Here is a 20,917-nt window from a genome sequence, read left to right as displayed (position 1 = left end):
TATCTATTAATAGCACACTGATTCATCAGATGCAAAGTTTTAGCTTATTAGGAAAAAAGCAGCCAATGCTACGATTATCCTTTCAGCAGCTCTTAAAAATAATTATAAATAATTTTATTTTAGAAAAAGTCTAAAGTGGTAGTAACAAAAGAACATGTGGCTTTTATCACAGTCAGAATGGAAGATTCCAAGAACTATGAACAAAACCACATCTAAAGAAAGCATATTAGTATTAATGCCCCAATGAAAAGGATAGGATTAGAACAGAGACAGGCACTCACTATACAATATAGTTGCAGCTAAAAGTCCATAGCCGAAGGCAGGCAGCAGATAGGAATGAAAAGGAAGAATTAATAAGAAATGATTGAAAGCATGCAGAAAATCTGTGATTTACTCATAAAACACTAATTATTATCATATGATTCATCTTCAGTTACAGGATAACAGTGCCAAGTTTCTCGAACTGTGCTCTGGGCCCTTAATTTGCCGTAGAGAGTGATATATTTGCAGTGACTGAATCTGTCAAAGGCAGCACATGAAAACTGTAATCACATTCACCTCTTGATAATTTGATAGGACTAGGTTACATTTTTATACTGATCTTTGTTGACAAACTGATTTGCCCTTTTAACAAAGGAGACAAATAATTGTGTGCACTTTTATCAACAACAAAGCTATGTTAGTATTTCAGGAATCTGCATCAGCTTTATGTAGTTCTTCACTTTATTAGCTGAATACCTGGGAGTCTTTCTAGATGCATAATTTATTTAGGAAGCTGAAGACTTGCAGTTTAGTTAAAAATTTCCAAGATAAGAAACAATAATTAAAGTATTATGAGGCAGAGAGAAAGTACAGAAATTGGGGAACTGCACTGAGGGTGGAAAGGTAATTAAAAAGTTTGATATTTGGCTAGGTCAGTCAGTCTTTGAATAGGTAAGAGAAGACTTCTCTTTCGATCACCAGGAGTTGCTACACTCCAGCCTGTTGCCATTGTTCAAAATGTAATTTGGGCATTTGCAAGTCTGTGAGATAAATCAGTACTATTTTTCCATTTAAAATACTAGAGTTGGCACCCAATAATTTGTCCATCCACCAAATTGTTGGATGCAGTGTGGGTCACTGTCTCCTCACTTGTAATGAGGAAAGGCTTCCAAAACTCTGGATAACATGATCTTCTTACCAGATGTTCATAGTAAGAAATAAATCAGAGCTAAAATGGATCATTTGTTGTTCGCTTGACTCCTGTGCTTCTGCTTCAGGTAAAAGAAAGCAAGATGTTTAAACAACCTTACTGTTTTGTTGCAATAAAGAAATACTGTAGCTAATGTAAATGTAAAATATGGAAACACACATATGATAGACTATTGTTCAGCAGTGGAAATTGTGTCCTTAACATATGGAATGTTTCAAGGGTATTTTCTGTTAACATTCCCTCTATCTGCTGTCAGACTATAAGCAAAATGCTTTAATCATTTAGCAGTGAAGTTATTGATTTTTAGAATACTAAATAACTGAAAGCCTGTGTGGGCAGTGTGAATAATTATTTATAATTTAAAATTCTTAACTTATCCTTTGGCATACTAAAGTCACTTAGTATGCTAACAATACATTATTTAAAATATATTAAATAATTTAATCTAAAATTCAGTTGGAAAAAACTGTGTATCTAGAGTCTCATAGATAATAGTAGCCCTAATAAAAATTATTGGTGAAATCATTGTTAACCACAAGTTTTAATATGGGAACATATGGTTGTTGTTGTTGTTGTTTTCTTCTGATTGGCCTAAATCAGATTTAAACAATGAAAAAAGGCTCTGATAAGCTGTCTTATTTTAGGAGAACTATAGTCACTTAAAAGATCAAACATCTCACTCTCCTTTAAATGGTATAGAATTTATTTTGCTAAAAAATTTCCCAGACCAATTCCTAAAATCAGAACTGAAAGTGGTGACTGATATTCAGAGTGAAATATACAAATAGGAGAATATAAATATTCAAATCATGATGGTCATGGAAAGGTTGAGTTGGGTGAGTGTAATGCTGTAGGCTATATTCATATAGAGATGAAACTCATTTTATAATAGATAGCTCTAACTAAATCCTTTATTTGCAAACTTTAAAACCTTCTGAGCAAATGTAGTTGTATTAATGTGTTTAAATATAAATGCATAACTTTCCCAAGGAACCATTTGGTTTGGCAAGCAAAACAAGGAATACTGAGAAAAAACATTTTCTTTATATGCAATAGTGGAGGGCATTAAACACATATAATATATTTTTAAAAGCCTATTTTTTGTGATAAAACTCCTAATATTATTTACAATTAAAAGGAGTTTTAAACCATAATAGGTTTGTGAATATAAGCCTTTAAATGTGATCTAAAACTTCTTTCTTTGGTTGACTATTCCTAAGCTGTGGTTCTGAATTGTGGAAGAAATAATTAAGAAGCAGTTGAATTACAGATGCTTAAGTATATTGTAAATATTTTAAAAGCATTTGCTGTTTAAATAAGTCATTTGGCTGGACTCAACCTCTGCCAGGATACTTTGGTGGACAGTTAAGTTGCTTTTGAGGTTAGGAACTGGGTAAGTTTGGCAGGAATCTGTTACAATAATTAACAAACCCTAAAAAAGAATCATAGCTGTGGCATGTCACGTGACCTTGGAGCATTCATAACTGCACTTATGTAGGCCTTGTGTGTCAGTAGTTTGGTAATACTGGATTTAAGGAATTCACATTTGTTTTGTTGTGCATTAAAGCCATAGTTTACCGATGCCTGCAACATTGCCTTGAGGTATTGCAGATGTACATCCTTGTTTTCTATGGGGACAATGATGTAATCTTAATAGCACTAAACTCTGGACAGTTTTGTAGCCCTTGATCTATGGCTCTCTGCCAAAGCACTGGTTCAGGTGCTACTTCAGAAACAAGTTTGTTAGAATGATACAACTCTTTGTGCATGGTTATGTTGAGAAACGCCCCAGAATTCTCAGTTCCCTTCTATAAATAAACCTCAGCTGGGTCTGTTTTGCTGAAATTTTGCCCCACACTAAGATTAGCAAAAATGTCATCAATTCCAGGCAAGAGGTAATGCTCAGCTGGTTAATAGTAGATTAATAGTAATTTTAAAATCACAGTTCCTGACACTTCTATCTTCTTAGCTACAGAAAGTACAAGTGTAGCCCATTAACTCCAGTTACATTTTGGAAGTATTCCCTTAGCTTCAATCTGAGTCAGTTCATGGAACAGGATATGTTTTGTGAAACTTGAGTGTAGCATTCTCCTGTAACATATGTTTAATGTGCATGTGTGTCCCAATCCCAGTTTTGGAGACAGGTGCAGCATCATGCAGCATCTTTTTTGCTGAATTTTGTAAGTAAATAATGCTTTGCAGTTGAATGCCTTGATACATGAAAATTAGCTTGAATGTAGTAACATTTATTTTGACATTAATAGATTTTCTGATTCTGTTAGAGAAAGTAAAAAAATAAATGTGTCCTCAAAAGTTATATCAAAGAGACATGAAATAATGTATATAATAAGATAGATGAAAGCCTGGGAAATGAAAAAAAATGGTGGTGGAGGGGAAGAGAATGGATGGCAATTCATAAAGCCTCTTGGTGGTTCTACTTGAAAGTACAGTCTTCCACTTCCCCACCCATTCAAGAGTCATTGGAATGAAGAACAAATTCAGAGTTTGAAATTCCCATTTTTCCTCTGTCAAAAAAGCACTGTTTTAAGATTTAACAAGATGGATTGTAAATAGTTTCATTCAAGTGAGTGACAGCATTACAGTAATATATGCCAAGAGAATCCTGTAATATAAAACAAAAGGGAAAGTGATAGAAATAATGTGCACATAAATTATAACATTGATCCGCATAACATCGACCTGCATAACATCATAAATTATAACATTGACCCCATAACATCGACCTGCCCCACCCGGTCATGCAGAGAGGGCATGCTACGAACCCCGCCAGTAAAGGAATTTCACCTGGTGGCATCCAGGAGGCAGGCCTTCTCTGCAGTGGCATCCGCCCTCTGGAATATTCTGCCCCCAGAGGTGAGACAGGCCCATTCGCTCCCGGACTTCCGGAAGAACCTAAAAACCTGGTTCTGCTGCCTCGCTTGGGGTGGGAGGGGCACCAGTTCATCTTGGGGGTGGCTATTATAGATCTCTCCCCAACAAACAAGTTCCATGCTGCTGGATTTTATATTTTATATTTATTTTATTTTTATAGAGTTATTTATATTGTAATTTATGTGTTTTAATTTTGATTGTAAACTGCTCAGAGTCCCCTTTTCAGGGGAGATGGGTGGTGATGGAAATTTGAAATATAAATAAATAAATAATTTTTTCTTTAGGCCTATCTATATATTTGATCTGTAAAAAAAACCTCACCATCTACAGCTGGTTAATGTATTTATTAGGATCAAGCAGAATGACATTTATGTAGTTAGCAAACTTTTGAAAGAAACCTGGGAATAAGAAGTGCATAACACTACCAGAAATACTAATCTATATGAAAAATCTCAATGTGGAAAATATTGTTTGCTCCAATTTCTTGAGATGGTAGGAGTAATTCTGAAGATATTTCAGCATGAAAATATTTTTTTAACATTTATGTTTCTGTGACAGATGTCTAACGGTTTTCTTGAAAGCTGCAACACCCTACACATGTCCCTGGGGAAAAGTCTGAAAGAATCTGATAGCAACTAACATGTGTTATTAAAAGGCATACTCTTCTGTGAGCTGCAACTCAGTGGCTAGACTGGTATAGGATTTAAATGGAGATGAAGCAGGGAGGGGAAGGGAGGAGAAGACAGGTAGATTATACAGATGCAGATTACATATGGGACAGGTTACAAGTATTTTATCAGTTAACAGTTACAATGGGTTGGAAACCCCATTGTGTTTTATGAGGCTTTCTGAGATTGCCTGAAACCTTTTGAAGATGTGAGTTCTGCAGTTTCTTGCATAATGGTGCTATGAAAGTCTCATTTTTCCAAGATGGTTACTTTATCTGGAATAAAGTATTCTGGGAGAATGAAATTCTCTGACATCATTTTGTCCTTGTTTTGTTTCCTGTCCCTCCACCTCATCCCAGTTTATGTCCTACATGAGTCTAGCTACTCTATGTACCTGATGAAATGAGCTGCAGTTCATGAAAATGTATGCCTTTTAATAACATTTGTTGCTCAGAAAAAGTGTTACCAGGCTCCTCCTGTTAGTTTGTTTGTTTTGTGCCTAACATGGTTCTCTTCCTATTATATTCCTGGAACTCGACTTAACTAAGCTCAGTAATATCAAGAGTAGTTTTTGGGAAAAAATTGACATTGAAGAAAAGGAAAGTGGGGAATACAACTAGATTAAAAGTAGAACAACTACAAGGAGAGACAGTACAAACCCTGTATGAAAAAGTATTAGAAGACAAATTCATATCCCAAAATAATACATGGAAAATGCATGAAGGAAATTGGATGTGGGAACTCTTCGAACAGAGTGAAAAGAATGATGTTGTAGAGGACCACAGAAGTGTGTAGAGTTACACTAGTGGGAAATGTGGAAAAGATTGCTTGATGGAGTGATGAGGAGAAAAGAGCTGTTGATGTGGAAAAGTGCATATAAGAAAATGACCGCTGCCAAAGATGAGGATGAGAGAAAGATATTGGATAATACAGGATAATATGTATACAGGGAAAAATAGTTACAGAGAAAATAGTAAAAGAGAGCATGAAACAACTGAAATTAAAAGAGGCAGAGAAAGTGAAAAGGGATTTAATAGAAACAAGAAACTGTTTTGGAAGTGGTAAAGAAACCTAAACAAAGATCCTCAAGCAAAGTGAAATGATTAAAAAAATAAACATTAAAATGATTTGAGGTGAGATTGAAGTGAGAGAATGCTGGAAGGAGTGTTTTACAGATCTGTATGGGAATAATTGTGATATGTCAGAGCTGAAATGAGAGGACTGATATAAATATTAGTGTAAAGAGAAAAATATGGAAAGGAAGTCATAAATACTATGGGAACCTTGAAAAATGGTAAGGCTGCAGAAATGTTAAAATATGGATGTGATGTGCTTATGAAGTGGCTAAGCAATTTATTTAATGTGTATGTGAAGACTGCATCTGTGCCTGATGACTGGAATAGTGCTGTTGTTGTGCCCATGTACAAAGGGAAAGGAAGAGTAAATGGGGTGTAGGTGGACTAAAGGATGATTAGCTTATTTATTTCTTTATTTGTTTGTTTGTTATCTTGCCTTTATTATTTGTATAAATAACTTAAGGTGGCAAACATTCCTAATACTCCTTCCTCCTATTTTCCCCACAACAACAACCCTGTGAGGTGAGTTGGGCTGAGAGAGAGGGACTGGCCCAAGGTCTCCCAGCTGGCTTTCATGCCTAAGAGGGACTAGAACTCACAGACTCCTGGTTTCTAGCCCAGCACCTTAACCACTAGACCAAAGTTTTTTTCAGAATTCTGATCAAAATGTATAAAATATAAATATAAGTAACATTTGGAAAGTGCAATGAGTATGCACAACAATTTTTTCCTCTTTAGTCTCTATTCACTTAGAGAACGTGTATAAGAATGCATATAGGCTTGACATACAGAATGTTGCATATGAACATGGAGTTGAAGGTTGATTGCTGGATGCAGTAAGAGTATTATGTGATGGGTGTAAAGCATGTGTGAGAACATATAGAATGCTTAGTAAATGGTTCAACATTGAGCAGAGAGTAAACAAGGATGTACTGTATGTGATATCTCCTTGGTTGTTTAATGACTTTATGGATAAATTTATAAGGAATTCTTGTTAAGAGGTTAATGATATGTGGGGTGGGAATATACATGAACCTTTGTTTGCAGATGATGCTGTCTTGTTGGCTAAGAATATGAATGATCTTCAGCAAATGTTAGGTAGGTTAAATGTAGCAAAGACAAGATAGTTGTGTTTGATAAGGAAAATGGAGTGAACAATTGTTTGCAAGCGATACATAAATGCCCCCCTCAAAAAAACAACTTGTGCAAGTAGATTAATTTGTGTACCACAGTAGATATGAAAATGAAGAAATTTTCAAGGTGTGCAAATGCAGGTACAGTAGTTTATTTAATCACATTTATATCCTGCTGAAATCCAAAGACTCATGGTTTGGTATATAGAATGAATGAGGATTAAATAGCAGAGTGGGCTGAGAGGAAGGCAGGCCATGAAAATTTGTGGTTGGATGGAGTTGATGAGATATTGAAAAAGAAGGAGTTGATAAATTTTTAAAAAGGCAGCATGTGGATTAAAACATATTTGGCTGTCAGTGAATGTGAGGCAGAAACTTGCTTGCTGCCTCTGTGTGATCCTAAGAAAGGTTGCATTTGGGTTAAGGAGTTGCAGCCAGGTGCTACATACGCCCTCCCGCATAGTCTGAAATGCTGTTTTGCCTTCAAGTCTGGACAGTCCTGTTACTCTGTGCTTGTATGTTCTATCAGCTATTCACCACAAGATTTCTTCCTATTATAAAGATCCTGGCCTTTGCCCTCAAGGTAATAAGATGTGGGACTAAAATAGAACAAACATTCACTACGAGCCAAAGGCAGAGTCCACTTTATTGCCACACAGTTTAGGCTCAATCTAGTAGGACTGTTCAAATCCTTCAGGAGAGGCACTTCATAATGTTTAGGAGTTTGCATGAAGCCAGCCACTTCTTTGGCCAGGTGGTTGTTTGGAGCAGCCACACAAGCCTGAAAAAAGACACAGCTACTTTAATGATCGGAAGAGAGGTGCTTTGTAGGCCTTCCTGCATGTGGCAAAGCAACTCTGTTAAATAATTTGCACAGCCCTGATTGCTCTTTGATTAAGCTCAAATAATGCCATGAAGTTTGTGTAGTTATTTTTGCTACTCTCTCTTATCTTCTGCCTATTGAGTCATTTTGAATTAGGATTTCTTACTTTTGTTTTGTTTTGTTCACCTGCTCTTTTCTTGGGGATCCCTTATTCATGTTTTTTCCTTCCACAACCCATTCTATTCTTTCCTTCTCTCACTTTTTTCTCTTCCCACCACCTGCAATGTATCTGATGCTTCTTTAATTTTGATAAAATTTTGAATTGAAAAATGGGACTGACATTCTGTTTTGTTTTATTTAAAAGTTAAATAGATTTAGCAAATAATGGCAACATGATTTGCAAAAGGAGACAAAGTTCCTTTGTGAGCACTTAATAGTATCTTTTGCAGCTAAATTTCTCAGTTTGTTTACAACTCTGCTATATCTCTATAGTGTATTATCTGTGTCGGTGTTATAGACTTTTACCCATGTTCAGCCCTAAATAACATATATGCAATAATGAACGAGGAGAGTGATCCACCTTGCTCTGTAAGATTATTGCTGTGCTTCTGGTACTCCTTCAAATTTTATCAGGCAGCCAGAACATTCTTATTAAGGTCACTTGCCTGTCAAAATAGATCAGTGACTGTAGAGCTAATCTAGGCTCAGATTTTTCCCAAAGGAATAGTTCAGATTGTTTTTATGATCTAAAATTAACCTTTGGTTTTGAGGAAGTACAGGAAAAAGAAAATCAGTACAAACTACAAATTCCTCAAATGTTTGGGCAAATTCTTCTGATTTCCAGTAGAAATCCTGAGTTTAGTCTATGGCATTCCTTTCAAAGACTAAATGGTGAGTTTACTTTTTATGTCATGAAAACACAGTGGGGAGAAATCCTAGAGAGGAATTACACCAGCAAAGAGAATATACTGGTGCCATAACAGTACAGCATATACTAAACCTACTGGCCTGGTTCAGCAATGAAACAAAAAAAGACATTGTTGGCATCTACCTATCTATTTACCTATCCACCCATCTATCTCTGTTCCTAGTAGCACTATTGGCAGCCGTTGCACAGCAGCCCCTCCATGTTGCTGAAACATGATGGGAAATCTGGCACTACAGCTCCCTTTCATGAGCTCTTGTTACACAAGTTGCAATATCCTCGTTGATGCAAGTTCCCAGGAAGCCTTGCAGGTAGAAGTTTAATTCACACAGATGAGTAAGGAAAGGAGCAACCAGTGGTCCAACTGTAACTGCTTTTCCGTGTCCCATTTCTGTACCCTGATATGAAAAGTGTTGTTTTGCTAAAATTCCATAGTTAAATGGTTCTTCTGCCCAGACTGCTAAGAACACATCAAGATAAACTCTCTTTGGGCAAAGAAAAAGTTCTGGCCATTTTGCTATCAGCCAAACACTCAAAATGACCTTCCGTTTACAGACTGGATGAGCAGCATGTGTTTTCTCAGATGTAATTGGGCTTCAGTGTTCATCATTCCTCAAACTGATGACAATGTGCCCAGGCAGGTACCAGAAAAGGCTGATGTAGGACTCAAAAAAAAGATACCAGCCAACTTATAGCAAATTACATGAAGTTTTATGGTAATACTTCTCCATAAGTTTCCTAAGTAATCAGGCAAATATGAACGTTAAACCAAAAAAGTTGATTTACAATTTAGAGACTAATTTTATACCATTGTTTCATTCTCAAAATTAGGACTTCCATACTGTATATTTATTATTTGGCATGCTGTAGTAGCCACACTGCATGCTTCCCTCCCCACCACTTTTTTTTTTTTAGCAGATAAAGACTATATGATAAAATTATTCTCATATCTGAGGCTTTCTTAAGATCAAGAGCCATAACTATTTTTGAGATTATGGGAATATGCTATAGGAATCTATAGACAATTTTTTCCTATATTTGGTTTTGTTTTTGTTTTTTGTTTTTGTTTTTTTTTGTTTATTCTGCTTTAACGTAGCCCAACCCAAAAACAAAACAGCAAATAAAAATGAATGTTTGTGCAGATCATGTAAGATTTGATACTCACAGTGAACACTAGGGCGGGTTATTTTTATCAAGTGAAAATATGAGTTGGAATAAGACTTTGCTACACTGACAGCTGTTTTGTTGTTTTGGTGCCTTTGAGTCAGTGTTGACTCCTGGCAACTGCCTAGACTAGTCCCTGGAGTTTTCAGAAGTGGTTTGCCATTGCCTGCTTCCTAGGGCTGAGAGAGAGGAACTGGCCTGATGCCATAACCACTACACCAGACTGGCTCTCTACACTGACAGCAGGCCCATAGAAATCGGTGAATTTCTTAAATTCGATTGAGTCCAAATCTAATGGCAATTAATTCTGGTCCTAAGCATATTTATGTGAGATTGATTATAATTATATTTAACAGATTATCAGATATGTTCTTTCTTTATAGGGCAAAATCTTGTTTAAGTTAGTGTACTTGGAAGAAAAGGTTTATTTAGTTTGGAGATGAACTATAGGGCAACCATCTTTATATTCACATTATTTGATATTGACTGGTTATCGAAGCAATCCTAAATGGGATTGGAGCTAGAGAGAAGCTATATGATGGAACTTCTTCACATACAATGTCACACCATCCTGGTTGAAAAGTAGGGGTTGCCTTTTCAGCCTGGTATATCCCTAAAGTTTTAATTCCAACAGCCTTCACCAAGGATGGGGGTAGAATTTGATATATCAGCCCCGGGGTTATACCCAATAAGCTTGGGTTGACCTGCTTGGGAGTTGGATTCAGCAGAACCAAAACCTCTTTCTCCCTCACCCACCGTGCCCACAGAATCCCTTGTTTTAGGCTGAATGCTCAGAAGTAGCTATCAGTGCACCAGAGCACAGCCCATTGCAGAGGTTTCCAAGTGAGAAATCCTTCCCACCAGCAAAGGAGTACCAATTCTATTAGCCATTCATATTCAAAGATTAGGATTTACTCTAATACATTAATAGACATGTAATATTACTATTTCAACCTTTTGGTAAATAAACAAATCCAATATTGTTAAATTATCTGTTTAAAATAATTAAATCTATTTTCCCCTTTGATTTTATCTATATTGTGTGATAACTAAGCTATACCAAGCTGAAACTTCCAAAACCGTAGAAGAGCTTGGCTTTCTCCTAACTTCTCTGCAGTCCTATAAAACAGTGGTTATCACGAAGAAATATCAGATTTATCAGTATCCATTCTCAGTACGGCATAACCTAACCCCAAAACTCTTGTCAACTAAATGTGAACGTAAGGGTCAACAAGGTTGCTTATGAATAAGGGAAAGGAAAAAAATTGTATGTACAATCGAGTAAACTATTCCCCCAAATAAGAAGCACCTCTTGCTTTGGCAGCTGACTTTCTACATTGGTTGGCACTACAGAAACATGATACTAGTATGGCTTTTCTTCAAGAATTATTTTGCTTCATTTAAGCTAGAAGTTGGTTTCTACTCAACATGCCTGAACAAATTACCATTTCAATGTGTGTAAAGTATTCTAAGCCATGGTGCTTATTTCTGGAGGCAGCAACGAATCAACAACAACAAAACTTGAGTACTTAGGTCCTTCTCTCCCTCAGTTCCCCTTTCCCATAATGAATGTGCTCCATTCATTGGTGTCTGTAAGTAACATTAGCAGAAGGTAGGAGAGGAACTGCTTAGCAACTCATAGAAATCCCAAAGAGAGGTGGAAAGGAAGTGATTTTCATTCACTGCTACAAAAGCTGTTGTCAGGTAGACACTAGAAACATAGCTGTTTTATTCTTTCCCTAACCTACTTTTAATCTTTTGAGAATCACTTCTGTTAAAAGAAAGGAAAAGAAAAGGCTTAATTCAGCCATTTTATGCCTAACTATTTAAGTTCTGTTTTCTCCACTAATGAACCCCTTTGCTTACAGAAGTGGTGTTGTTGAATACTGCCTCCCCCCATGGTACAATCTCAGAAACAAGACGGAATCTTGTATTCAAAAACAGCACATTTCCAGCTATTTATCTAGACAGCATAGAGTTCATACTTTGTTTTACTTTATTTTTCTGTTTAATTACAACTGTTAATGGCATGGCAAATGAGAGGCAAAACAAGATTATATGTACACATCGTAATGAAAGGCTTGGGTTACTGTGGTGGAAGGTTAAACACGTTTATATTTGATTGTGCCAGAGCTCTTTCAAACAGACAGCTACAATGAGATCAGAGTTTTACTTGTCAGTGCCTTGTAGGTAACATAAACTATCGGCTTTGGCTTCTAATTTCATACTTAGATTGGGGCTCTGTTGGCATTCTTCACAATGGTAAAACAGGCTTCAGAATGGATCCTTTTCCATTCCAAATGTTAATTCAATGTTTTGCAGATTATGGGAGATGATTTCTTTTCTATTTGTCCTAATCTTGTACAACTGAAAGAGAAAGGTAAAATCTGCCTCCTGTTGAGTTAAACTTCTGCTAAAGTCATGGTCATGTCCATGTTGTTTTATTGGCAACAGTAGAGACGTGGTTTGCCATTCCCTTCTCCAAGATATTTGTTTCAACTCTCCCATCTACTATACAGCCCTGGAATTTCTTGGTGGTCCCCCATCTAATTATTAATGATGTCTAAATCTGCTGGGCTTTTTTGAGATTGGCTGTTTGTTGCCATCTGCTGTGACAAAAGAAATAATCTGACACAATCAGATGAGTAGGGAGCTCCATTTTTTGTTAGACAAAAGTTGAGTATTCAACATTTCTGATGTTCTGCTTATGTCTTTCAAGCTTCAGGGACTGGGCACTTCAAACTGGGGACTTAAAAATTGAAGAATTTTTGACCAAGAGGGGAAGCAATGAAGCATGCATCTCAACATCATGATGCAAACTCTGCCCCTTATGTACTTGTGTGCAGTGTCACAATGCAAATACAAATGGGCAGCACTTGCATTGTGATTTCACAACACACATTTTGTCATTTTGGACTCCCCCTTTATTGGAGTGTATGCTATATTTATTAAAGGCATTTTTTTTCCTAAGGGGAAAAACAGCCAAATCATGCTGTATTATTAAATGATTTGCTGCCAAAGTTTGGGGGATTCTTAGGAGAGGGGGTACAAAAAGAATATGGAACACATGCATCTGTGGTTTCCTTATCTCTGGACTAAAAGGTAAAGGTAAAGGTTTCCCTTGACGTAAAGTCCAGTCGTGTCCGACTCTAGGGGGCGGTGCTCATCTCTGTTTCTAAGCCTTAGAGCCGGCGTTGTCCGTAGACACTTCCGGGTCATGTGGCCAGCATGACGACACGGAACGCCGTTACCTTCCCGCCGAAGCGGTACCTATTGATCTACTCACATTGGCATGTTTTCGAACTGCTAGGTTGGCAGGAGCTGGGACTAGCAACGGGAGCTCACCCCGCCGCGCGGTTTCGAACCGCCGACCTTCCGATCGGCAGCTCAGCGGTTTAACCCGCAGTGCCACCGCGTCCCTATCTCTGGACTAGGGAGCCCAAATTTACTACCTCCAAGAGATTGAAGGACTGCATTATGCTGGCCTACCTGATAATTGGGAAGCAGCCATCTGAGTGGGTCACTCTCTCATTGGTCAGGAGGATCTGCCCTTTTCAAGGGCAGTTTTCAAGATATTTTCATAGAAGCCAAAGCCAAAGATAATCTGTTCAAATCTTTACTAGGGAGTCTTTATCAGGATTGTAGAGTGGACTTGTGAACATCTTTGTGGGTATACTTTGCTTTGATGAAATTCCAAACAAAGCACCCCTGCAAAGGTGCTTTGGGAAGGAACATAATTCTCCTTGCTTTCAGAGTGAACCAGCATGAAGCAATCATATCCTTTGCTTCAAAGCCCATCTCAGCTTTCTCCCACAGAGCTCACACTATGGGAGAAGTCTGGAAAGAAGTCTGGAAGGAGTCTTCTCCTGCATCTAGGCAGCTCCAGTGTAGGCTGAGTTGCTGTGACATTGACTGCAAGCCATGCCATAGCATGTGCTGGATGTACCTAGCCTGAAGCTTCCTCCAGACTACTCAGAAGGCCTTTTGGAAAACAGCTAAGAGAGACCAAAGATGTGGAAAGCTCTTTTCATGCCACTGGGCTTTCCCAAATGCTCCTGACCTGATGATGGTTGGGAATGCCCAGCAGCATGAAAAGAATGTTGTTTCACACTGCTGGCCTTCTCTGGACTGCTGGATGGAAGAAATCAGTGGTGTGAATAAGCTCTTTTGGAACTGATCGCCTTATCTGGACTGCTGGCTAGCAAGTGAATGAAGCCAGCACTGCAGAAAAATGCCTCTTGTGTTGCTGAGCTATCCCCGTTGCTTGCCAGCTGTGAGCACCTAAGAGAATCTGGCAGTGCAAAAGGAGAGCCACTGGCTTTCAGCCCGCTGTTGGAGGACCTTTGAAAACACAGGATATGATATTGATGGTGCAGCATGTAGGGGAAAATAATAATTGGATACTTTGCATTGGAAAAGCAAAAGTATTTTCTGTTAGCTACCCTCTGCAATAAATAGGTAACCGCAATATTATATAAATAAAATATATCAAAATCCAAAGTCCTCTCTAATCCAGCATTATATTTTTCTAGAAGCTCACCCCACTCCCCACTAATAAAAAATTTCCAAACAGCATGGGAGTACAGCATAAAGCTCAGTGGTAGTAGAAGTTAACTTATAGCAATCAAACAAGTAGCCATTGATTTTTAATTTGCCATGAGTTTAAAAAAGTCTCTTTTGATGTTATTCAAACTGATGATCACTGCATTTTCTGGTGACAAAATATGTAATTTACTTACGCTTTGTGAAGCCGTACTTTCTTCTATCTTGGTCATCACTGCTAGTTTATACTCTACTTCACCTTTTTATATATAACAGTAAACTGAGAATTGAAAGCTGTCAGCCCTTCTAAAACAGATTTTGATCAGAGAAACAAAATTGGATATGCCAGTGTTCCCAACTTTATATTTTCATTAATGATATGATATGGTCCTCTGGAATTAATTTTAGACATATGCTCAAATAATAATTCCAAATAATAAAGCTGTCTGTATGTATGCATGCATGTATGTAAAACATTTATATGGCTGCCCAACTTGAACAGTGCAACTCTGGGCTGTGTACAGTAAACCACAGAACAATTTTTTTTTAAAAAATAAACCAGCTAAAAACAAGGAACAACTATTAATTAGTGATCAGGGACCCAAATTTATAGCATTCCTCTGGACCAGAACTCAGTCATCCTGGCTTAAACATCTGTGAAAAGAGCAGGGTTTTCACTGCCTTTCTACAGGCTAGTAGGATCAGGTCCGGCAGTTGAATTTTCCACTGGAAAATTCTTCAGTGGAAAAGGCACACCTCCAGGTTTTCAAGCTGACATTATTTCAAAGAAGGGAAGGGAAGCATGCCTACCCTGTTAGAGGATTTAGAGCCAGTGGAAACCGCCCCCTGTCTCAAGCGAGCATTCACCATATGGATACACCCCCCCACACACACACGGAAGCCTTGAGCAACCAGGAGGGGTATGGATCTAGAACACAGGTGGTAGCACCCACAGTGCCAAGTACCTTGTCCACTACTTCAGAACTAACAGGATCAAACTTATGTTCCTTTCTATCTGCAAACATAAGATGATGTTGGAATGATACGATATTTTAATATAAATAATGATTAGCTAGATGTAAAAGGATTGCAGTACAAATTTAATTTTGGCTCTAGAAGTAGTTTATCAGGAAGGATGGAAGGTTCTGACCAACACAGTAAACTATTAAGCTCAAAGAAACATTTTCATGGTTCTTTACTTCTGGCTATAACTTTTAATAGTTCATTTTCATTTGCTGGTGTTCAATAATCAACACATTTATCTTAAGTCAGTTGCCATTTATTCAGCCATTATCCAGAAAGTCAGATAAGTTAAACTTTTTGAATTAAGATACGTTGGGTCAGGAATATTTTGTGCAGTTGTAATAAAGTCATTTTTAAAAGAAATGTAGAAACTAGAAGAAATGCTAGAAACTGTAGAATGTCTGACAAGAAAAGGCTGGAGTATCTTGATATTTTTAATTTAGAAAAAAATCACATTAAAGGGGACATTTAATTTATTTATTTTATTGAAAATGCTTGTATGGCCACCCATCTTAATACCAGAACTCTGGGTGGCTCACAACCATAATATAAAAACAATATCCTGACTGTCATGAATAGTTGTTGTTTTTTCTTTCTCTCTTTCTCTTTCCCATATATTAGAAATAGTGGTTGGTGCTGGTCTAATTCACTGAATTAACCAAAGTCAAAATTGTGATTGTCCAAGGAAGCTGATCAGCAATGAATTCAAGACGGACAAGAGAAAGAACTCATTTTAATACATTGTATAATTGTTATTATATGACTGACAGGAAGCTCTGGCGTGGGCTGGTCCATGAAGTCACGAAGAGTCGGAAGCGACTAAACGAATAAACAACAACATAATTGTTATATATAATTTGTTGCCACAAATTATTTCAGTGGTCCCTAGCCTAGGAACTGAAGGAGAACCATCTAGGAACAAAACAACTGCGTATCAAGTCCAGCATTCTGTGGCCAACCAGATGCATCTGAGAACTCAATAGGTCTTTTCCATTGTTGTTTCCTAGCAACTGGTATGAAAGTGTGTTTGGGTTTTTTATCATTATTCTGAAGGCAGTACACCTTCAGAAGTCTAAGAGCCATAAATAGCCCTTCACAAATTTGTCTTCAGTGCCTTTAGTCATATCTAAGCTGATCTCCATCACAACATCTAAAGCTGCAAGATAAATTAATACATTTTTAAAATAAATTTTTGAAAGAAATGGAGGATTGGCTGTAGCTGACATAGTCATAAGGATGTAATAGAATGGGAAAAACATGAAAGCTGCCTTGATCTTCTAAGAGAAAAGGCAAGATGTAAATATAAACCATGAAATATATGTTGCATAGAGAAATCCCTTCACATGTGCAGTTAAGCTTAACAGTCAAAATAGAGGTTGTCAAATTCAAATTTTGCTTATTATCTAATTGTTTTTGCCAGTTCCCTCAGTTTGTAAATTCAGAAAAAGAAAGTATGCATAAAAATAGACAGTGATTGAGGTTGCTCTGAGAAATAATAACAACTTTTTTGCTGGATATAGCAAATACCTATACAAATCCACCTTTGTTCAGTTGGAATCATGGGTTATATTAGCCTCCTCCAACCTGCCTTCTAGGTGTAGATGTAGCGTGCTATAACTTCCACCTTCTTCTCCAGCCCGCATAGCCAAATTCCCTGGCAACTGTGGGAGCTCTAGTCTAGAAAACATTTTTCCTAGTGTACTTACATTTTACAAACAGAAGTTCCAGTGATGTAATGTTTGCAGATGTACCTTTGCCTGATACAACACTTTGTGTGAGCACCTAACTGTAGAGGAAGCACATCTCTTGGCATCTTGTATATCGATTTTAGACAACGATAAGGTTGTGTAGTCATAGTAGATGCTTTCGGTCCAAAAAACAGAAGTTCTGCACCCAGAATAAGCTAATATTTCTTTTAAGTTCACTGAAAAATAATTATTGATATTACAAATGGATATTTTCCTAGAGGAAAAAATCACAACGAATGGGAAGAATAACAACAGCAACAAACAAAAACAACAAAAACAACTACTGTATATAAAGGAAAGGCACTGCTTTTTTTTTAATCACATAAATGATCTTTACATTTTTAAGCTGGTTATCAAATTAAAATAACTGAAAAATATGGCCACAAGGCATTTTGGTAATAAATATATACAGTAAATGAATTATTGAACCATTTGGTTCTGAAATAGAAGATATTTCTTCTTTCCTAAATTATTTTTGTATTTTTATGTTTGCAGGTCTGGGTAGATGCTGGAACACAGATATTTTTCTCCTATGCCATCTGCCTGGGATGCTTGACAGCCTTAGGAAGCTACAATAACTACAATAATAACTGTTATAGGTAATATACAATTTCACCATTATATATTTTTTTCTGTTTAGGTTCTCTGCTTTAATCTAATTATAAATCTATGTGTATAATTATTACAATTATTTGTAAATATATATGCAAGACTAGTTAAAACAGATGAACACATACATTCATACACACTGTGGACTCTAATAAACACAAACACATTATTTAAATGGCCTTGGCCCTGTTTGATTGGGGAGGTGCCTGCATGTTGACCTCCAAGGTAAAATCCTACCTTGGAGAGAATAATGTGAATATGTTTGAAGTATAAAACTGGGCTTGGGTTGGGCTTGGGGCCAATATGTGCCAACTAATACCAACTGATTGGTACTGATCTTACCCTAAGCAGAGAAAGCCACATATGGCATCGGTCTCATTCTTATTATAGCGCATGGCTCTTTACTGGCTCCTCTGACAGAGCCCAGTTTAAATTACTGGTGCTTGTGTTTATAGCCTTTACAATCCCACCAGTATATGCCTGCTCCTATTTCTCTTACAATTGTGTTTGCACCATACCTTCTTCTCATCATGGCTTTCTTTCTGTTCCTCTCAGGCCTAGTTTCCTGGTACTGGGCTTTCAGCCATATGGGACAAAAATTACTCTGTTAGGTGACCTGAGTATTCTATTTTAATTAATATTAATATTTATTATTAATTAATTAATTAATTATAATTAGTATTTTAATTCCCACCTGAATGGGTGGGAATGAAAGAAGACATTGCAATAAAAATGACTGGCCTATTCTTATCCATGTTAAGAATGGATCTTGTGAAAAACGAGCATGAAAGAAAAGGAAAGAATCGGGAAAAAACCTAGAGTGAAAGTCAAATTACTGCAGGAAGATAAGAGATAAACTCTATATGAAAAAGTATTAACATAAATTAATTTCCTAAGAGAATAAACGGACAGAACAGAAAAGGAATATAGAAGCTGTTAGACAGAATTGTGTTACAGAGTGCCACAAAAGTGTGTGGGGTTAGGGTAATGGGAAGTAAGAAAAAGGATGTTTGGTGGATGGTGAAGTAAAAGAGGCAGTCAGTAAAGAAAATACATATAAGGGAATGATTGCTGCAAAAAACGATGAGAGAAATATGATTTGTACTGAAAAAACAAAATAGTTGCAGAGATTGCACGGAATAATCAAGATTAAAAGAGGCAGAGAAAATGTCAAGCAATTTTGATAGAAATGAAAAATAGTTTTGGAAACAGGTGAAATGTCCTAAACCATGAGCCTCCAGAAAATAAAAATAAAAGTGACAAAATGATCTGGGATGGGTTCTGAAGTCACTGAATGCTGGAAGGAGTATTTTAGAGAGATATACAGTATGGGAATGTTAGTGATATGTCCAGTGAAACTGAAAAAAGGCATTCAAGAATAAATTGATAAAAGAAAGTCATGAATGATGTGACAACGATGAATATGATAAGGTTTCATGTGTAGATAGAGCAACAGTGTAGAGTAGATGGTATAAGTGAAGAAATGTTGAAGATGTGTCATGCTGTGCAACTTGTTTAATGTCTGATGAGGGATTATCTTAATTAATCTCTTGGCTTTCTCACTTTTGTTATCCCATACATACTTCTATAATTTATCACAATTGAAGATCTGAAGGTATTCTTATGATTAGTGGCCTTTTGTTTATGAAATAGAGCATCATTAAAATAATGTATAGATTCCAAATATATGTTTTTATATTGATAAAGAGCCAGTTTGGCCTAGAACCGGATTAACAGATATAACAGTGCAATATGAAAATGGAAATGAACTTAGGTTTCACAAAAGAACTCAAACCAGTCCCATTTTTAATTGAATATATAAAAATGAATTTCTCCTGGGCTAGAAACCAGGAGACCGAGAGTTCTAGTCCCGCCTGAGGCATGAAAGCCAGCTGGGTAACCTTGGGCCAGTCACTTAGGTATGTTCACCGCCTTGAGTTATTTATAAAAATAATAAAGGCAGGATAGAAAATAAACAATAAATAAAAATAACGTTCTTTTAAAAATATATGTACAACATAATAAATGTATGAAGAAATAGAGAGACGATTCTTAAAAGGGACACCCCCTCTCTTGAGAGAGAGGGGGGCAGGAGGGGTACAAACAATGCATACTTTGCCTTAGGGTTTTCACCTTTTTTTTCCCTCCATGTCTTGGAAGTTGACCAAATCAAAGTATTTGTGTTAAGACTCGGAGATTGACGTGTTTTTGTAAATACTGAATGTCCTTTAAATTTCTACAAGAGAAGAATAGGGACAGGGTGAGGGAGAGGGAAGGAGCTGGCAGTAGCTTTACTTAAAGGAGTACAAATGAAGATAGGTACTAATCATTCTGTTTAATGGACATCTTGTAATTTTTGTAATTAATCCAGTTGTTTGAATATGATTTGTCACTTTTCCTAAATTAAAGGTATTTATTGGTTCAATGTAGATAATATGCATAATGCCAGTGTATCCTCATAACCTGTAGAAAATTAACAGCTGCCCCTGCACTGGGAAGGTCAAAACAGGCAAGATGGCAGTTGTGGCATCACAACTGAAGCCCCATCATTTTGTTTGTGTGTGTGAAATCAACACATGTACAGCAGGGCTGGGGCTTCAATTACAATACTACAACTTCCATCTTGTCGATTTTGACCTCACGCCTCTTCAGATGTCACTGATAATTAAATTATGTTTATCTATGTTTCATTTTATTTTAAAATAAATTGTTTGTTTTCCAAGTTTATTCTGCTTCATTTTTATATATTCAATCAAAAATGGGACTGGTTTGAGTTCTTTTGTGAAACCTAAGTTCATTTCCATTTTCATATTGCACTGTTATATCTGTTAATCTGGTTCTTCTGGAAAATGGCCTGTTCTGGTAATGTAAACACTGGAACTTGCTGTGATCAGTCTGTCCTATCTGATGGCTAGACATGAAGATTCCTGTTCCTAACACCATGGCTATGGTTAGTCATGCTTTCTGGCTTTTTACCTTTTCGTGTGAAGAGAGGATCAAGATTTTATTATCTAAATGTAATAAGGATATTGTTTTAGTCTTTAATCAATGTCCAGTATTTTAAAGTGCCTGAAAATTTTCATAGTAAAATGGCATTCTTCCCATTCTGCTTGGAGCCAAGT

At 36.8% G+C, this 20,917-nt stretch overlaps 1 protein-coding gene across 1 annotated transcript in view; it reads left to right on the top strand.

Moving 5' to 3' along the window:
* SLC6A11 (solute carrier family 6 member 11) overlaps positions 1–20,917 on the top strand; it is a 102,373-nt gene that overhangs the window by 68,527 nt on the left and 12,929 nt on the right. Inside the window, exon 8 of the mRNA XM_063291851.1 lies at positions 17,682–17,785. Coding sequence (XP_063147921.1) covers positions 17,682–17,785 — 104 coding nt within the window. The remainder of the gene's footprint in view (positions 1–17,681; positions 17,786–20,917) is intronic.

This window comes from Candoia aspera, chromosome 2 (genome assembly GCF_035149785.1).
Source record: "Candoia aspera isolate rCanAsp1 chromosome 2, rCanAsp1.hap2, whole genome shotgun sequence".
In the NCBI taxonomy this organism is placed as follows: domain Eukaryota; kingdom Metazoa; phylum Chordata; class Lepidosauria; order Squamata; family Boidae; genus Candoia; species Candoia aspera.
Note: the sequence above shows the minus strand (reverse complement) of the source record. Positions and strands in the feature narration are given on the sequence as shown.